General features: G+C 46.6%; 1 protein-coding gene across 3 annotated transcripts in view; it reads left to right on the top strand.

Moving 5' to 3' along the window:
* Positions 1-17409, top strand: part of CHCHD6 (coiled-coil-helix-coiled-coil-helix domain containing 6) — a 120350-nt gene extending 102941 nt beyond the window's left edge. For 2 of the 3 annotated variants that reach the window (XM_075514134.1, XM_075514133.1), the window contains one exon: positions 16857-17409. In XM_075514134.1, coding sequence (XP_075370249.1) covers positions 16857-16880 — 24 coding nt within the window. In that variant the 3' untranslated portion in view covers positions 16881-17409. Of the gene's footprint in view, positions 1-12524; positions 12724-16856 lie in introns of all 3 variants that reach the window. The other variant, XR_012777458.1, reaches the window with a different exon arrangement.
* The last annotated feature ends 647 nt before the right edge of the window (positions 17410-18056 follow it).

Below are 18056 nucleotides of genomic sequence, written 5' to 3'. Positions count from 1 at the left end.
TTCTCTTTCTTACTGCTTATCACATGGCTAGGAGAAACATAGTGACTTCTTGTGTTCAGAAGGTTTCTTTAGAAACTTGAGGCAAGTGGGAGGGAGGGATAACAAAGTCCATTCTGTTCCTCTAATTCAATCTGCCTATTTACAAGCCCAACCTGTCAAGTATGTTGTCACTGTTCTTTGCAGCAAGAGGAAGACTGAGGCTTTAAAAGACTTCTGAAGAATATAGACAAATCCCTTTGAATAGCCTAAAACATCATATTTCATGTGGTTTCCATGGATGCTGGCCATACTGCAGTTTGGGCAATTCTTTTGTGTTGATCCAAATGCCACAGCAGTTTTACCGGGATGCAAGATTCTTGACCGCTGGCCCTAAACTCTGGTGCGGTGTTGCTGTCCGTTGTTAAACAGCTGTCTTGTGCCTATGTGAAAGAAGGGATTCCGGCATGTGCGGCCCAAAGAGGTGGTGAAGAATTGTAAGATTTATTACGCATGATAAAATAATAATTCCAGATGAAATAAAACTGTGGAAAGAGATCAGGATTTTGACATCTTGTTTTGAGACGGCAAAATGCTTCTTTGGTGGCCTAGAGTTATTAAAGGTGTTGCTATCCTTGATGCTTAGTTTGCCAAGGGCGCAGTGTAAATGGGGACGGACGGTGCCTGGCTCTGGCTCTGTGTCAGTCATTCCCTAAATGCCTGATGGTAGCTGACTGACCAGCTCCTCAGCCACCTCTTGCTTAAAAGCAAGGCTGCACGGTTTTTCTATTTTTCTAAACCGTTTGCTCTCTTTAATTGAGGACTGTGAGCCATTGTGTGCGTAGTGCCGCAGGATCTTTGTCGTGTAAAGGCCCTGATAAATATGTATTGTATCGTCAAGTGTTTGTAGCTACTCTGCAGGTAGCGGTGGAGAAGCAAGCTGCGTGCAGTTAAGAGTCGTCGTGTCTCCGGGGTCAATAAAAACAAGATGGCACAGGGGACTGTGGGAAGAGGAGCCAGGATAGCTGCCTTCAGCGTCACCTGCTAATAAACCAGCTATTTATAGATCAGCTGAGGCTTTGTCAACTAGATTGTTAAATTAATATTTACATACTGGCTTCATTGTCTTTCACTGAAAATCTCATTTGCATTAGTGCTTGGACAGAAGCGCGGCTTCCTCTGCTCCAGATACACGAGGGCGTTTGATCGGAGCCTCTGGTTTGCGGGGTGTGTGCGTGTGAAACCGTTCCTGATAGATTCTTGCCTTGCGAATCCTCTCCTTCCCGTAGTAGCATTTTCCCATCTTTCTGTGCCTCTCATTTCTTCCAGGAAAGCTCACCTTTGTTCCCAAATGTCCCCTACTCATCATGAGGCTGATCTCACTAGAGAAGAGATGAGCAGCATTTCTGCATAGCAATTCCTAGTTAATCTCTGCCTCTCAGAGAGACACTTGAATTGTTGATGGCTTGTGGGTAATTTAATAACTAGCAGACAAATAGGATGCGTAGATTGTAGTAACTTAGCCCAGATGCAAAATCCCCCATCCCTATTTGCATCTGTTTGAATGAATTTTGTTATAAAGGTTTGCTTTTTTACATTTTAGCACCAGTGAAACAGCAGCGAGAAGAGTCGCTGCTCAGTGAAGCTGTGTTGATCACAGCAGGCTCCACACCTGGCTAAGCAGTTTCAATCCCCTGTGCGTGCGTGTGTGTGTCTGTGTGCCTTTCAAAAGGGAAGAGTAATCTACTTGCTAGATGTGTGTGTGTGTCTGTCTCTTGTCGTCCTTGGACGACCTTGAACAGTCATTTAACTTGTGTTTATTTGCCCATCTCTACCTGGGCAGATATTACTTCTGTGGTTTGGAGTGTCGAGGTTGAAGGGATGTCTCGGAAATGTTGCGGATGAAAAGTGTTACTGAAACGTAAGGTATTCATACCGTCTCTTCAGACAGCTGATCAGAGTTCAGATTCACCTGCCTGTCTTGCTGTTTCTTTTTTCAAAGCCGTTTGGACGCTTGGATTGTGCGGGAAGTCAGAAGGCAGTAATAGCAGGGCCGTGATGCAGACAGGTGTCACAGCCTTCGCTCAGCTTCCACTTCTTAGCACTCGCAAGGCTGTTGATAAGGTCCTGTTATGCTGGTATTGTGTTATTCTTAGATCTGTCTTTGGCCTGCGCAGGGTCTAACAGCATCTGTTTCTCTGACACCTCTGCAGGCTCTCTGGGCACCTCATTACTCTTTTCGGGAAGAGAACATTGCAATCCAGTTGCAATCTCTGTCCGCAGAGAGCGGAGCTCATCTTCCCATGCCAGCCCAGTTACCATAAAGTTAGAGCTCAGAGAGCGGGTTGCGGTTTATCTCTCCAGGTGCACGAGCACATAATATCGCAATGATAACGCAGTATGTGCTGAAACCATTCACCTTTTATTTATTCTTTTTAAGATAGCAAAGCCTCAATTTCCTCCCCTTCAAAATATCTCTTCTCTTGGCTCACAAGAGAGGGAGTGGGACAGGCCAGCTGTGGACACGGGTCTGGGGAAGCTGGAAGTTGGTTCCTTGGTACTCCAAGTCCAGTGACTTGGCCTGTGCTCATTTCACCACTGCCTCTTCCATTTTAACTTCAATTCTTGCTGAAGGCAGCACCTGATCCTTACATTTTCAGATCTACCAGGTTTTTCTGCCTTCTGCTGATATTCAGGGGAGATGGGGATGTGGTATTCTGCAAAATGTCAAGGTCTCTTCCTGGAGAGCTGACAGCATAGGTGTTTTATATGTACACGGGCTATCGGGATGAGACATTCTTACTCGGAAACATTGGCTGAGACAGACAGACATTTCTCCTGCCACGGAGAGACAGGCAGGCACTCGCTGTTGCCAAGCCTTGAAGTATTTGGCATGTTTTCTATTGCCCTAGTTTTGTGGAGTTGTTCTTGAAGTTTTACAAGTACATGAGAATCTTAGTTCTGGTTTTTTATTAAAAAAAAGAAAAAGGAAGGAATAAATAAAATAAAATAATCTAGCCCTCCTGCCTAGACAGCAATGGTATGAGAACGTGACACAGGTGCTTAAAACCAGAAGGCAAATGAAATAACCCCAGTGCATTTCTAAACAGTTTCACAAGTCAACCTTGCGGTTTTGGGGGAGTTTCTGACTTCTCTCTTGGGTTTTGAGTATGTGAAGAGTGTGCAGCACGGCTCATTTTCTTGAGTGAGGGAATATTTGCAGCTCTGTAAGAGTTCACACATCTGCAGTGTCCCCTGCAAGCAATAACAAGCAGACCAAAACAATCAGTCTCCCCAAATTAGAAGAGCCCTGCATTTTTCAAATCTCGTTTGCATTCTAATTTGTGCTTTTTTCGGTTGTTCCACTTTTCAAGCCTTCCTTGCAAATAGGGGGATCTCAGGCTCTTTAGTTTTAAGCGGAAGCCAAGATTTCATGTAAGAACATGATTCTGGGAAGTGGAGCTTTGACATTTTCATAGCTATGTCATGTATCATCAGACTTCCATATAAGCTGGCAACACGGTTTACGTAGATGAACGTCATTATTCGTGGAGGGGCCCTGTTCAGCTTTGGGTACCCCCTGGTTGGTCTATAGAGAAGACCGGCGGGCTCTGCAGGCCCGTATCTGTGTCCCTCCATAGGCTCGCAGGGACACACCAGGCTTGCAGGCAGCTGCCCGCACGCTTTCACGTTGGTTTTATAGGCAGCCACGGAGGCACGTGCTCCTGAAATAACCGATGAATTTGTCGGCACACGCTCGCACCTCTGCGTTGCCTGAGTGGAGGGACACATGCAGTCAGACTCCCACAACAGAAAGGTTTCCAATAAAGCTGAAACACAGAGGTATTGTTTGTCCAACTGCTGGCAAATGCACAGAGCCATTGTGTGGGTCCTGAAAGCCTTGGCGCTTTTATTCTCTGCAGACTGAATGGCAGCCGCGGGTAATAATAACACAAGATTAAAAAAGCCAACATTATAGGGGCATTTACAACCCGCTGAGAGAGTGAAATCTCAGCAAGGCTGAGCTATGTCTCTAGTGATCCTACGTTTTTACTGCTTGGTAAGGAAATGATGGGCAGCTCTGGAGAAATGGCCACCGCAGAGCACATGAAAAGAGGAGCGGGTTGTCTGTTCGAACGCTGCAGTAAGTAGAGTGGGACAAATGGAAAAGCTCTCTGCAAATCAAGTGACCAGCCTGTCCCCCCCGTGCTGGGTGGGCTGGGGGGTGTGTATGTGTGTTTGCACGCCTGTTTCCTTCCCAGGCTGGTTGAGAAGCTGAGGCTGCCTGGCGTCAGTGGGGCCGGGCTCGGTTTGCGTAATTCAGAGCCTTGTGCTTGGAGGCCTTTGGTCAGCATCACCCAGGGGTGGTGCTTTGGTAGCCGTCAGCAGATCCACTCAGGACCGTTCATGTGAGAATGTAGCTGTGGACCGACTGTGGATAAGAGATGGTAGGGTTAGCCTTCCGCCTGCAGGAGCAGCCAGGCTTTCTGTGAACTTAAATTTTGGGAGACAATAAATGTTGAGCTTTCTGAATGCAAGTCTCAGTTTTAAGTCATGGTAATGACAACTACCTACACAATTTAAGCTCAACTGACTGATACCATCTTACATGTGGAATTTCATTATTTTCAGAGCAAACAAAGAAACCCCACCCCAAAAAAAAAAAATTAAAGGGACAGTTCCTTATCTTAAAAGTCAAGTGTTTAATTCTGTGCTGGTTCTAACAATTCTTTAACATAAATGTCTGATAAAGCTCTTAGTGTACATATAACTATCTGAACAGCTTTAAAAGACCCAGCTTTCCTCTGCATGCACATGGCAGTTGTATTCGGTAAACCGGAGGCAGAGTATCAGGCGGGAGCAACATCCTCTCTGGATATGCCTAGGCTGCAGAATAATGATGATATATCAAAGCCAGCCCTGAGCTTGCTGTCTTGGGTATTACCAGCAGGCTAACCCTGGCAGTGCTGAGCCGCTGGAATACGTCCCCACCTGTTCAGACAGGTTTTGCAGCTCTCTGCTGCTCAGCAGGTTTCCGAGGCAGCGTCTTACAGATGTGACCTTGGTCTTTGGTATTAACGATGCAATGAGTGAAACAGTGGGAGGTATTTTAAAGTAATAAAACATGTTTTAATAAGAACGCGTGCTACCTGGCTAGGGCAGGTGTGGTTTAGTGACTGTACTTTTCATTTCTAAAAACATTCTTATCCGTTCAAGTGTCTTGCTCTGCTTGTGCCAGGCAGCGTGGCATGGAAATTGCTGGGCCCTGGGTGCTGTTTCTTGTCTGGGACATTATGGGGATTCAGAAATCCAGGCTGCTTCACGGATTCATTTACCTGGATTAATGAATCTGTCCCTGCCTCTGTTTCCCCAAGAGTAATGTGAAGTTACTTACGTCACGGGGATTTACGAGTTCTTTCTATATTGGCCATTTTGCAGAGAGTGAAATTCAGCTCGGAGGGCTCTGCAGAAGGACGAAGCGTTTGAGTTTGGTCTGTTCTAATCCTGGTTACAGAAAAGTGGCAAGTTCCTGCTTAAAGTCTCTTTAAACACAACATATAAATACCCTTTGATTGCCTTTTTATTTTTGTCCTTCTCTTTCTCTTTCCCCTTTTCTCTCTGTCTCTTTCCTTCCTGTATGTGTTTTGTTTTTCTTTTAAATGTTACCTGTCTTAAACTGCCAACTGTTCAGGTTGGGACCTGAGAGCTCCTCTGCGCTGGCACAGACCTGCGGAAGAAGGCTGTGGGCTTGCTTTGTTTCCACAGGTTGCAAGTGTGAAATTAAATGTATGTTAGTGGTAAGGGCTTTGCGGGAAGAGGGTATAAAGAGGTGTTGAGTGACACTAGAAAAGAATGGCCTAGGAGGGGGGAAGAGAGGATGTAGCTAAAACTAAATATGATGCTTGCTTTTTGCCACAACCTTTGCAGCAGAAGCATGGATGTATTCCCAGTCAGCAGCTCCCTCGTCTCTCTTCCCCCCTCCCTTTTCTCTCTCCCCCTCTGGGGCTACTGTTTTAGGATGAGTTGGTTCCAAATAGACAATACTTTTCTAGCAGATAAAGGGACACCTAAGCCGCTGCACTGGTATCTATCATGAACAGACATGCTGCACACTGAGGGAAATTACAAGATGGGACCAGCATCATTTGTCATATTTAAAAAAAAAGAAAGCTCCCCCTCCACTTGAGCAGCTTCCACAAGACAAGCGAACAACACACTTACAAACTGTCACTTTCTTTTCCAGTCTCTTAATACATTTTCAAATGTTCCCGTTAAACATTCCACCTTTAGGTCCTCTTTGTAAAGGATGTGTTTTAGACAGATGGAAGCAGGTCTCTGTCCTGACACAGATGCAGGACTACACATTTGCAGTGGAGGAGATGGGAGACAATTGTTTAGGAGGCTTTTGTGGCTTATTCCAGCATCTGGTATTCTACCAGGGTGCCCTCTGAAGAGGGGAAGGGACAGGAAGGAGCTAGAGAAATGCTGAGCTTGTTTTTCACTTGGTAAGGGTTTTTAATCTTGAAAGAAGGATTTGGAATTTATGCAGGAGGAGACATTGATTGAGAAATAAAGATGCATCTCCCGGTGTTCACCATTCTCTCTTTGTTTGCTCGGATCCATGTTTCAGGTTGTAGGGCATCTTATCTGCTGTTCTCTTAATTGCATTGGTTATGTTGGGCGCCGGTGGGCAGTTGCTCAGAACAAATCCATCTTGCTGAGATACTGACTGCGACGGCTTCTGCGTTCAGGGCTGAGCACGCAGCTTCACACAGGTTGCTGCCTGGGCGTGCCTGTGGTCGGGCATCCGCACGTGATCGCACGACTGCACGTCTCCATGGCCTCCCGATCCATCTGCAGCCTCTCCATCCCAGTTCGCGTGTCGTGCCCGGCGGGAACACCCAGTGCTCTCCTGCCCAGACTGTGCGGATTCCTGACCCAGGGCTCAGGCAGCAGGCAGGGCTTCCCTGCTCCTCCGCTCCCTGATCTTGTAAAAGGGGAGTGGTGGAATGAAACGTTTAGGGTTTCTTGGGTGACTTCTGAAACCTCTATCTAAGACGTGTGGTTGAGTCATTTGACTGTCTCAGTTCAGGTCATTAGCATTTCAAAACGCCTGTTATTTCTCTGTCTGGTTGCCTGAACTTGGTAGAGGATTGTCTAATTGGGGCTTGGTGCAGGCCAACCAACCAGGCTTCTCTTCCTTGTGATCTAATCAGATCTTGCAGCTCCTGGGACCAGATATTTCAAGATATGTAAAGATTGGCAAGAGTTAGACATACAATTAATTCTTTAAAATCTGATACTCAAATACCGTAAACGCTCAGTCAGCAATAAGCTTCTGGTGCAGAAGAGTTGCTGTGCTGAGTCAAAGGGGCTGATTCTGCTCAAAGATATTTCAGTTTTTGGTTTTGTACCTGGGCAGTGGGGGTAGTCTCCCAATACTTTTTTTTTTTTAAAATTTACCTGTAGGCTTTTTACTGTGACCCTAGTCTTTTGGAGATGTTTCACAAAAACAGGTAGAAGTTATATCCCACACCTGTCTGCAAACAGACATGAGAATTCCCAGTCCTCTCTTGGCTCTATCATTGCTGATTTTTGCCTCTTCTGCCAGAAGAAAAGGAGAGCGACATCTACACCCATACGGGTGAGATGAATACGGCTATCACACAAATAAAATTACTGGCTGCCGAATAGCAACAGCTTAATGAAAATGTGAACTGTTAAACAAATAAAGCCAGTCAAGCTCATAATACTTCTGTGTGGAATTTCACTGTATCACTGAGCAGAAATAGAATTAGGCATAGAAAAAGGATATCTGGAGAAGTCGTCTCTGCCTGTCTCTGTGCTTGGTATATGAAGCTGGACTAGACAGGAGTGAGCCATACCTTAAATGTGGACACGCTACCCTGACCTGGAGAGGAAATCTCTTTGTCCAGTGCAGGAGGCTGCTAAGGCAAGGCAGAAAGGGACAAGATAAAGCACTAGATTTCCTCTGAAGCCTAAATGCAAATTGTACAGAGGATGGATCCCTTGAGAACTGTGTGATTTTTTTGCATTTCTTTAGCATCTTCTGCTGGTGAATAATTATCGTACCTCTCTGTGGTTGGTAAGTAGCATTACCCTTATGTACAGAAAGGGAAACCGAGATGGGGATTTATCTACAGCTGCTGGGTGACGTTGGGAGGAGTCTGACAACAGAGCCTAGGACTCCTGCTCATGCCTGCCAGGCAGTGCTTACCTTCCTGTAGCACATGGGAAAACTGCAGGGTTCAGTAACACTCGCAAGTGGCAGGTAAAATCCCCAGGATGGGAATTTAACAACCACTGTTGAGGTCCCGACTCAAAGGTGCGGTGCCGTAGCTGAGGGGTTGTGAAGTGTTTTCAGCAGCTCTTTGCACTCTACCCAAGGACTGGACTTTCCTGTGCTTCCATCTTCATGAAAAGTCCCAGAGTTAAAGACATGCTCGTTAGAACTAGTGCAGGTTAATAATCTGTTCCAGGATGAGAGCTGGAAAGGCAAAATGCAGTATGTAAAGCTGGGATCAGCTTGTGAAGAAGCCCTGCAGCCAAGGAGCTGCTGTATCTGCCTCCAAACAAAACGACATCCTCTCTCCCTGGCTTCTCCCATCTGTCTGGGTTTGGCCGTGATCAGGCAGAGGCAAGGGGTGGGATGGGGGGATCCCTAGGAGTTCAGAGGACAGCTGGGGTTGCTCTTTCTATCTACTGTCTCTCTTTTCCTCCACCCCCACCCTGAAGGCATTTCTTCACAAGAAAGCGTGTCTCGGCTAGGCTTGGTCTGGGACTTGTGTGGAGTCACTGGTGTATTGAAGGTGTATTGTGTCTGGGTCGTGCGAAGCTTGAATGCGCTGTGGAATTAGAAACGTTGTAGGAGTTTATATTCTAAGTGTCTTTATTCTTCTGGGTGACCTTGTGAAATTTCCTTGCACCAGATCTGTATCATGCCGTCCTGCTGCCTTTATCTAATTTGTTTTCTTGCGTACGTTACTGACATCCAGTGAAGTGTAATGTGTTTGAGAAGTGGCACTTATAACAAGGATCCTGCTAGTAATCCCTGCATTGAATCCCTATATACACAATGTTCCAGGAATAATTAAAGTCACAAACTTCAATCTTGAGGGATGCACAGGGGAAACCTATCCTGAAATGAGGCTTGGCATATCTGACTTTTCTACTTCCAGTGCTTTTTAACAGTAGGATTTGCTATTTTTGTTCCAGGACTGAAGTAGATTTAAGTGGAAGTCTGACATCCTGAATTTACATGTCCTAACAACAGTGTTCATCAGTCAGTATTCTTAGTGTATCCTTTCTCTACCCCTTCTCTCTATTAATTTTCTTCAGTAGTCTGCAGGGATCATTTGCCAGCCTGATTCAAATTCCTGCACTTTCCTGGCATCTTGTTTTATAACATCTTGCATCAGGTACTTTCCATTTCTGTAATCCATTTAATCCAAAATACTGGAATGGCTTTGCAGGTATTTACTGCATTTCTTTCTTCCTTGTGTTAGGAGGTAACAGGTCATTTATACAACTTAATCCAAAGTCTCTTGGCTTCTGGGATTTTTTTTTTCCCTTTTATTTTCCCACTGATTGTCCTGGGGCTAGTAGCAAGAGCAGGAATGAGTATATGGAGAAGTTGCCTTTATTTGTGTATACTGTTTCATTACATTGTGCTCAGAGCACGGCTTGGCAGTTTAGCAGTTAAACCCCTGCAGCTGACGTCCCCCAGCAATAACATTACTGTTGCCTGTCCTTAATTTTTGGAAGCACTGGGCTTAGGGTTTGAAATAATGAAATGCTGTTGCATCAGTAAGTGGTTTTCCATTCCTTTTGGCTCTGGAAACGGATATTCACAGTTGGGTGAAGTTCATTTTAATCCTTACAAAACCAGAGCTGGATTTGTATGAGTTGTCGTTGTTCTGCTTTAGAAACACTCTGTGCCTTCTGGATCCCTTTATGCCTCCCGGGGGCTAATCCACGAGCTTGCGAAACGCTCGGGGTGGCTCCAGTTGCAGGGTGGAGGGGCATCCAGTGCTATCTCCTTTTCTTCCTGCATTGCCTTCTCTCGCTTGTTCCAGAAAGGCACGGTACTGTTTGTAGTGTATACTTTCTGATGTGTATAGATAGTGGGATGTAATTATCTTCCCCTGAGGTAGAGTCATTATGCCGGCTGTAAAGAGAGAGGGTCACAGTCCTAATGGGAAATGATTTTAAAGCAATCTTGACCAAGTCTAGTGGAGCCATTTCAGACCACTTAAAACTCAGCCAGTCCTTCACAGCACTTGTGATATGTCCACTTTATGCAGTGAGAGGCAATGGGACTAACACTTGTCGAGGGATAAAGAAAATCTGTGATAAACCACAGCATCGGCTTTGGGCAAGCGTTGTGTGCTGCCACAGGAGAAAGGCGCAGACAGAGCCCAGTCTTTATTATTATTGTTCTCGATACTGATTTGGAGAACGCAAGGCACTTGCAGAAGCAATAAGCCAGTAGTCATGGAATCTGCCACCTTGGGCTTCCCGTGCTGCAAAAGCTGCCCCTCTGCCCCCAGGCTTGATTCCTGCAGAGGCGAGGGGATCGCTCCCGTTTCCCAAGCAGGTGGCTGGGCAGAGAGTGGCACAGTCCCCAGATCAGAGCCAAATCGCTGGCAGATGCACTAGTGGTTTACCTGGGAAGTTCAGGCTTCAAACATGCACTGACTTACGAGGGAAATTTGGTCAGAGGTTGTTTAATAGCAAATACTGCTTTGTGTTAGAAGACCTTAGAGGAAGACAGACTTCAGCGTCCTTTGGCACGTGGTGGAGTTGTGGTCAGCAGCAAGGGGGAGAAGGAGTTTGGCAGAGCTGATGGAAGGTGGCAGTCGGCAGTTGTGGGTCATGTTGAGGGGCACTGGCAGGTCTGTTGGGACCAGCCCGGGACTAAACAGTAGACACCGCTTCACATAAGCAATTTGCTGTGTTTCAGTCCTTTACAGAAGCAGAATAGGCAGGGTTGTGCAGGTTAGCAAAGCTCTAAGCTAGTACCCAGGAGAGCAAGAGTAACTAGTAGTGAAATGCTCCATGTCTGATTTTCATCCTTTGAGCTCCTCTGTAATGTTATTGGAAAACAAAAATTGTTTAAATAATGGAACAGACCCAATGAAATTGTGCAGTGATGCAGAAGGGGTGAGGAAGGGTTATTTCCTTTCTTTCCATTACTTTTCTCCTCCCGCCTTGCCTCCCAAACGTGGGTGGAATCTGCATGTCAGGCACTAGCAACATCAGCCTGGCCTGGTGGCTTTTCTTAATGGTGAGAACGAGATTAAATGCAATTAACATTGATTGAACAAAAACCGCCCTCAGTTTGTATGCCGATTAATTAACAGCCATCCTTTCAGCAGTGGCCCTTTGTAGAGTGGTGTTTGTTCCTCCTGGCCCCGGTATTTTCCAGTACACGTCCAAAATCAAAAGCACTGAGCGTGTTCCCTACTGCGATGTCTGGGGCTACCAGCTCAGCGGGGAGATGCAGCCCCCCAGCTGGGATGATTTTTCATGCAGCCTGGTAACTGCAGAGCTGCTCAGTCAGTGGCAAAACATTTCCTGTTAAGCAAGGCTAATGACGGGAGCTTTCTGCGAGTTAGAACAATGATCAGAACAATTGTCTGGAGGAAATCAATGTTATAATGCATGAACAAACAGGTGAGTCTCAGAACAGCTAGAGATTAGTTGTGCTAGTAAATAACTTCGTATTGGGGTGATGCAGAGCAATGGGAGGTGTCAAGGCAGAGCAAAGCAAACAGTGTGTCGGCTCTTGTGAGTCAAAGCAGAGTGAGGAGTGGGGAGAGGAAACCAGAAAAACCGTTTCTGTTCCTTGCACTCTGTTGGTGGGGTATGTAGTCCAGGGGGCTTCCATGTGAAAGCACTTTCTGGGGTGTTCTGGCAATGCGTCTGGTGAGTCTTTTGAAAGGCGTCTTTTCTGCTGTCAAGCCAGCTTTGAAGACACCATCTGGGGAAGTAGCCAAGAAGTCATTGGGTGAACTTCTCTGCTTTGCAAAGCTATTAACACCAGTACAGAGAAGAGGGAAAACAAAACTCTCTTCATAGCTTTTTGAATTAATGTTTTTTGTTGCTGCCAGGCATGCTCCTGCCCCTTCTTATTCCAAACCCAAGGACGGCAACTGTTGGACTCCTGAAGGATGAGAGAGACAGAGAGGCTTTTCTGTGCAATAACTATATGGCACAGAAGTGCTGTGATCCATTAGTCAGCACAGCTGCTCCACAAAATAGCCAATACCCTGAATGTAACAGAACAAATTGCACATAACCAAAAAATACCTACAGCATACATCAAACCAAAGTGACTCAAATGTCCCTTGCAGCAATTTGGGGTGCTAATAGCCCCACAACAAATGCCTTATGCAGCGGAAAGGCCTTGAACACCCATCTTAGGACAGGTCAGGATTTTTGTATTTCGTTAGTGCCTCTTTCCAGACTAACTGAGATGAAAAAGTTGTGCGGTCACGTTACTGAAGTCTGCTGTGTGCCAACAGGTATTCTGGATTTGAGAGAGCTGCCTGCACATGGCAGGGAACTTGGAACTATGGAGATTAATTTCTACTTTGTCACTGACACTCCAAATGCACCGAGTCATTTATCATGGGGATCTGCTTTCTGATTTCTTCATAGCTACACAGTGCCCATATGTGCGAGCGCTGTGGTGCGACTGCTTAAAGGAATATTAGAACAAAGGTAAGGCACTCGCTGGAGGAAACTTGCAGGATTTACCCCATGAGACTAAAGGCTGGTTAAATAAATATGTCTTAGCACAGCTGAGGCTTGGCAAACAGTGTCTCTGGCAAACACTGAGGGAGGAAGTTCTTCAGGGTCCGGGCTTTCAAGGAGGGAGATTCCTCCACTGGCTGTGAGCCTCCGGCAAGGCCGATAGCCGAGGCGCAGAGCTAGCCAGTGACTGCGGGAGGCAGAGAGGATGCTGCAGACTTGCCAGGCAGTCCCGAGCTCCTACGCTGGGATGCGGACTGACAAAGAAGGAACAGGAGGAAGACAAGAGAGCGGTGCATTAGAAAAGTCTTGCAGAGACTTGCTTGCCCTGGTGCTGGTACCAAGGCCTCAGCTCTCTGTTACGGGAGAAGGACCGTGTTGGACATTGACTGGACTCCCTTCCCAGCAGGGGCGAGATGTGTGGAGCAGATCTACTTGCAGAGCTCAACTGGAACCAGAACTGGAAAGCTACTGGCTTGCCCACAGGCGCTGCAAAGCGACGGGCTGTGTCAGCTGAGCAGCCAGCCAATTTTGACCGCTGTTCGTTCCCAAGCGGGGTCTCACAGCGGTGGAAGAGCATGGGTTAGTGGCTCAGGGTCCCGCTTGCCAGGGGAGGCGTGGAGGAGAGCACTGCGTGCCCTCCAGCTGGATTTGCCTTCGGGACTGAATAGATTGCCATTCCTGTTTGCGCTGCAGCCACAGCTGTGGGGAATTGCCTTTGTATGGACACAGTATTCATATGTAGAGGCGCTGGGCTGGAGCTCGTCGAGACTGGAAGCTGGTGTCTACCTGACATTGCGTTGGCAGTGGCATTAAAAATAATCTACCCTGCTTGTGCAAGGATGGCACCGTCCCTTCTCATTAGAGTGTGCGGTGCGCTCCAAGGCTGCTTGTTTCCTGAGTTGTTATTCTGCTAAGACTGCAGCAGAGGCCAGCTAATGCCAACTGTGGGGCAGTTATTTTGTGATGAGGCACCGAACTTCTTCAGGCTGAACCTCAACTCGATGAGTTGGGAGTATCCTGTCGTGTGGGAACAGCACGTGATTGCAAGCTGCCTGGACTTGTTGCATATGCAACTTCTCTGGTGCATACGCAATGATAAGGGCACGTAGGAGAGGTAACGCTTCTCCTTCCCTTTCCTGGCTCCTTCTGCTCAAGGTAAGTGTTGTAGCAACCTGGTAGCATCTTGCAAGGAGGATTCCAGGTTGAAAGGAAATGAAGGGGTGCCAAATCTGTAATCGGCATGGATGCAATGCTAGGTAGAATTAAAACGCTGGTGTAAATGGTTAGCTTAGCAAAGAGTGGGTTTAGTCTTACAGATACGGCGTCCTTCCATGCTATTACACAGCATGTGAGGCATGAAATTGATGCAACTGTGCTTTTAAGTAGTTAGCCACAGGTTTATAAACTCATGGCCTGGGAACACTGAAAACAATTACATGTGTATTCTAACAAGCATAGACTTATATGATGGGCTAACAGACCACGAGGCCTGCAGAGCTTCCACTGCGCAGCGTGCAACGGCTGTGTGACGTTCCGCAGGAGCTGGCAGAGGAGCCCTCTGGCCCCCAGCGTGGTTAGCTGTTAGTCCTGCCTGCGCCGCACAGCGTGTTCTGCGGAAGATCCAGAGGAGCACGAGTTCCTAGCCAGCCAGAGACTGTACTCTGCTTTCGCTTTCTTTGTAAATTGAACCGCAGCAATATTAGAGGGTTCAGGATGGTGGTGGTCTACACTGGCATGGCAAATCCTGCGAGATCTGGATTGGCATCTGAGCAGGGAAGTCTGAAACAGCTGGGAAAGTCATCCCTCTGTGCAGGCTGTCGTGTACTGGGAGCGCTTCGGTTCCCCAAAAATGCCAACCCTATAACCTTCAGGAGCACTCCGTGCCCCTGATGAGGGAGGGGACGTTAATTAGTTGCTCCATCCAGCACAGGCTGGTCTTAGATGTAATTGTATCAGGCCACTATTGGGAGCAGCGTGGGCTGACTGACGGTATCATTACCTGCATCCTTTGTTCACAAAGCTTCCCTTGGTGAGAGCTGTGCAGCAGGAAATTGGTGTCTGGCCTGCCTGGCAGCCCATCAGTTCTGGATCCAGTGCTCGCTGTGCAAAAAGGTTTTGAGAAAGTGTAGTCATCCAGAGTGAGATGGAACCTGATGTTTTTGCACAAGGAATGCTTGTGAGCCTCCAGCTCCATGCGGCCCCGGTACGTGGGTAGGTTAGGCTGGAAAGAATTGATTGAGGTTAAATGCTGGCTGTTTGCATTTGCTCCTGAAATGAGTAAAAATATGTAGTTATGATTTTGAACGTGAAATTGTGTAACTATGATATTCTTTAAAATTACTTTAAAGAAAAAGGTTTTACTATCTTCCGTAAGGGTTAACCACAGAGTGGCCACATCAGTGGCTTTTTCACAAAAGGTAGCATTCCTCGACACTTCACTGGAGTGTTACAGTGTGAATACAGCAAATTACTTTATTGCAAAATTGATTGCGAGTTGTTGCTGCTTCGCTCATAACAATTTGTGTGAGTGCTATTGGAGTTTTTAAAATGTGTTGCTCTGTGCAAAACTTTTAAGTCACTAAATGATGAGAAAAATTACCTGGGAAATTAGAGTCAGTCGAGTAATATTGATGGTTCATTTGTCAGATTTCTGGATAAGCTTTGTCTAAATAATTTGGCAAACAATTTTCTCTTTATTCTTGAGTCCTTTGAAGCTTTTCCAGTTCCTTGTTGTTAGAGATGGGGCTGTCTTTGGAGATGTATGGTCAATGTAGACTGAATATGCTGACCTTGCAGGTGTTGGGCAGCGAATATCAGCCTGCTATGCAGAAGCAGCCCAAATGACGACCTCGCCTTCTGACAGATACTGCCAAGTGTGCTGGCGTCATTATTTTGTGATGTTCTCCTCTGATTCACATTCATGGAAGCACAGCTTCTCTCCTAAGAAAGGCTAGTGTCTAGAGAGTAGGACCGAGCTCAAATCCAACCCTAGTAAAAACGGGTGGTGAGACCACGTGCGGCTAACTATTCAGTTGTCTTTCTGTAGTTGGCTTCAGCAGGGTCCTCTAAACGTGAGTAAGTACTGTCTGCTCTGCAAAATGGAACTGCACCTATCCAGAGCATGAGAAAGAAGTAGTGTGGTGATGGGCTCACCCAATGCAGTTCTGCTGTTCAGGTAGCTGCACCAGCAGTTCATTGATATAAAGATGCCGTTGCTGACGCGTGAGAGCTGATTACCTAGGTTTTGAAGTAGGGTCCAACACTGATACCCCAGATCCTCAGAGGGAGAGGTGTTATAGCTGGTGCCAAGTGTGTTCTCATCCACTGCTCATGGCATTGTTGGTTTGATTTCTTTGACTTTATAGGAGTGATAAGGTAAAAACAGGAAGAGACCATAGCAGGCTCTGCAATCTCCATCCTAAAAAGGTTGAAAGCCTCCTGTTTCTTCTACCCCTCGGAAGTCCGCAGCTTGTATACAGATACCTGCAGGATCTGAGGATGTATCACTTAGAAAACGGGAGGTTGCTGTGGGGACAACGCGGGCATGATTTTGCTTTGAATTTTAGGAGGGTTTGGGTCTTAATAGGATAAAGACTGTCAAACACGACAGGAGTTGGGGGGTCTCCGAGTCCCGCTCTTTCTTCCTCTCCCCTCTCTAGTGCTCAGTCTTATGTTGATCCTGTTCCAGGATGAGTGGGTGGTGTGTGCATGTTTGATGGCAGCTAATCAAAGTCCTCCCATGTCCGGGACTTAGCGTGGAGCTACACTTACTCCTGCGACCCAGCTGCTCTGAGGCTTACCTGAGACCATGGCCTTTCTCTCCTGCTGTAGGCCATAGGATTTAGAAACCCTAATCATCAGCAACTGACCATTCTGTTCACAGAATCAGTCTCGCCTTGATATCATGACCTGCTGTCTTGCTTCTACAGTCCTCTGTCCCCTTGAGTGTCTCGTGTTTTACAGCAGGCGAAACCTGATGATTTTTCTGTGGGATTTTCACCCTGCCAACGTTATTCCTTTATTTCTGAAGGAAACAGACCCATGTCAACAGCTGCATAACTAACTGGCTGCCTTTTCCTTTGTCTCCTTTTTTTCTCCAGGAGCTGTTAGTTAATTCTGGATAAACATCAGCCACCAAAGAGCAGAGGACAGGGACCACAGACGCCCTGGGAAGCCCCAGCATCCTTCTGGATAGACACTGACCAAAACCGGTGCCTTCTGCCCTTCGCGGTCCAAGACAACAACATGATTCTTCTTCTGATTGCCTGCATGTATCAGTCTCAGTGGATGTTCCTGGAGTTGGGAGGAGGGTCCCGGGAGAGGGGGACGTTATCGTTTCCTTTTTTATTGTATTACAATGTAAAGAATCATATTGACCCCAGGTGCATCCAGCACAGCTTGTAGCTTGGAGCCTCGCCCAGCACGAGCCTGGTTCACCCTGTGCTAGCTTTGGTTTCACCAATCAACATCTGAGTTTCAAGAGCTCTTATCTTTGTCTGTTTGCTCTGGAGAAAGGGGTCCAAAGTATTTGGAAGTAACCCTGACTAGCTTGTTAGGATTAACTGTTCCTAGCATGCTCCCATCGGTTACACCAGCAGGCGCGTTTCTTCCCTTCCAAGGTTCCCTCCTAAACAATAAAGTGTTTAATGGTCACTGTGTGCTGTGAGATACTTTCAGTCCCATGAGTTTGTAAATTGCTGTTTTCTGCCTACTACCCATGCCAACAAAAACTCCAAGTGTGAGGAATAGAAATATTTCAAGTCACAGTTTATAAATCACAAAACTTGTTCGTTTTGGTCCTGGGCTGTGAATGACTTTGGCTTATTTGAAAGTACTTGGAAGAGCGCAAAGTCCTGGCTGAAGGGAACTGGTGTTGGTGAATCATATTGAAAAAACCTTTGCCTGCTGAATGCAGAGCCCAAGTTACCTTTCTTTGCACCAGCACTTGTGTGCAGTTCTTGTATGCTTGTCTGCCATAAACCACCATCCCTTTCAGCCTTGTGCTCTGTTTTGAGCCCTCTCCTTGCGGAGCCGAGGGACAGTGTGCATCTGTGTGCGTCTGGCATTTCATCTTCCTAGAGGTAGGTGCGGCAGATTTGCAAAAGACCTGTCAGCAAACCAGGGGAGCAGGTCTAGCTTGGTGACTTGATTCTCCTTCTCCGGCTAAAGCTTCTCCTTTGGCAGCGTTTGCTGCTCTTGTCCTCTCTGACTGGATCTGACAGTTTCTGAAGAATGGGAACATGGATTTTTGGAGGTCATGTCAGAGTTTAATGTAGTGTTTATGAAAATGGATGAGGGGG

The sequence above is a fragment of the Mycteria americana genome, chromosome 11 (genome assembly GCF_035582795.1).
Source record: "Mycteria americana isolate JAX WOST 10 ecotype Jacksonville Zoo and Gardens chromosome 11, USCA_MyAme_1.0, whole genome shotgun sequence".
Lineage (NCBI taxonomy): Eukaryota > Metazoa > Chordata > Aves > Ciconiiformes > Ciconiidae > Mycteria > Mycteria americana.
Note: the sequence above shows the minus strand (reverse complement) of the source record. Positions and strands in the feature narration are given on the sequence as shown.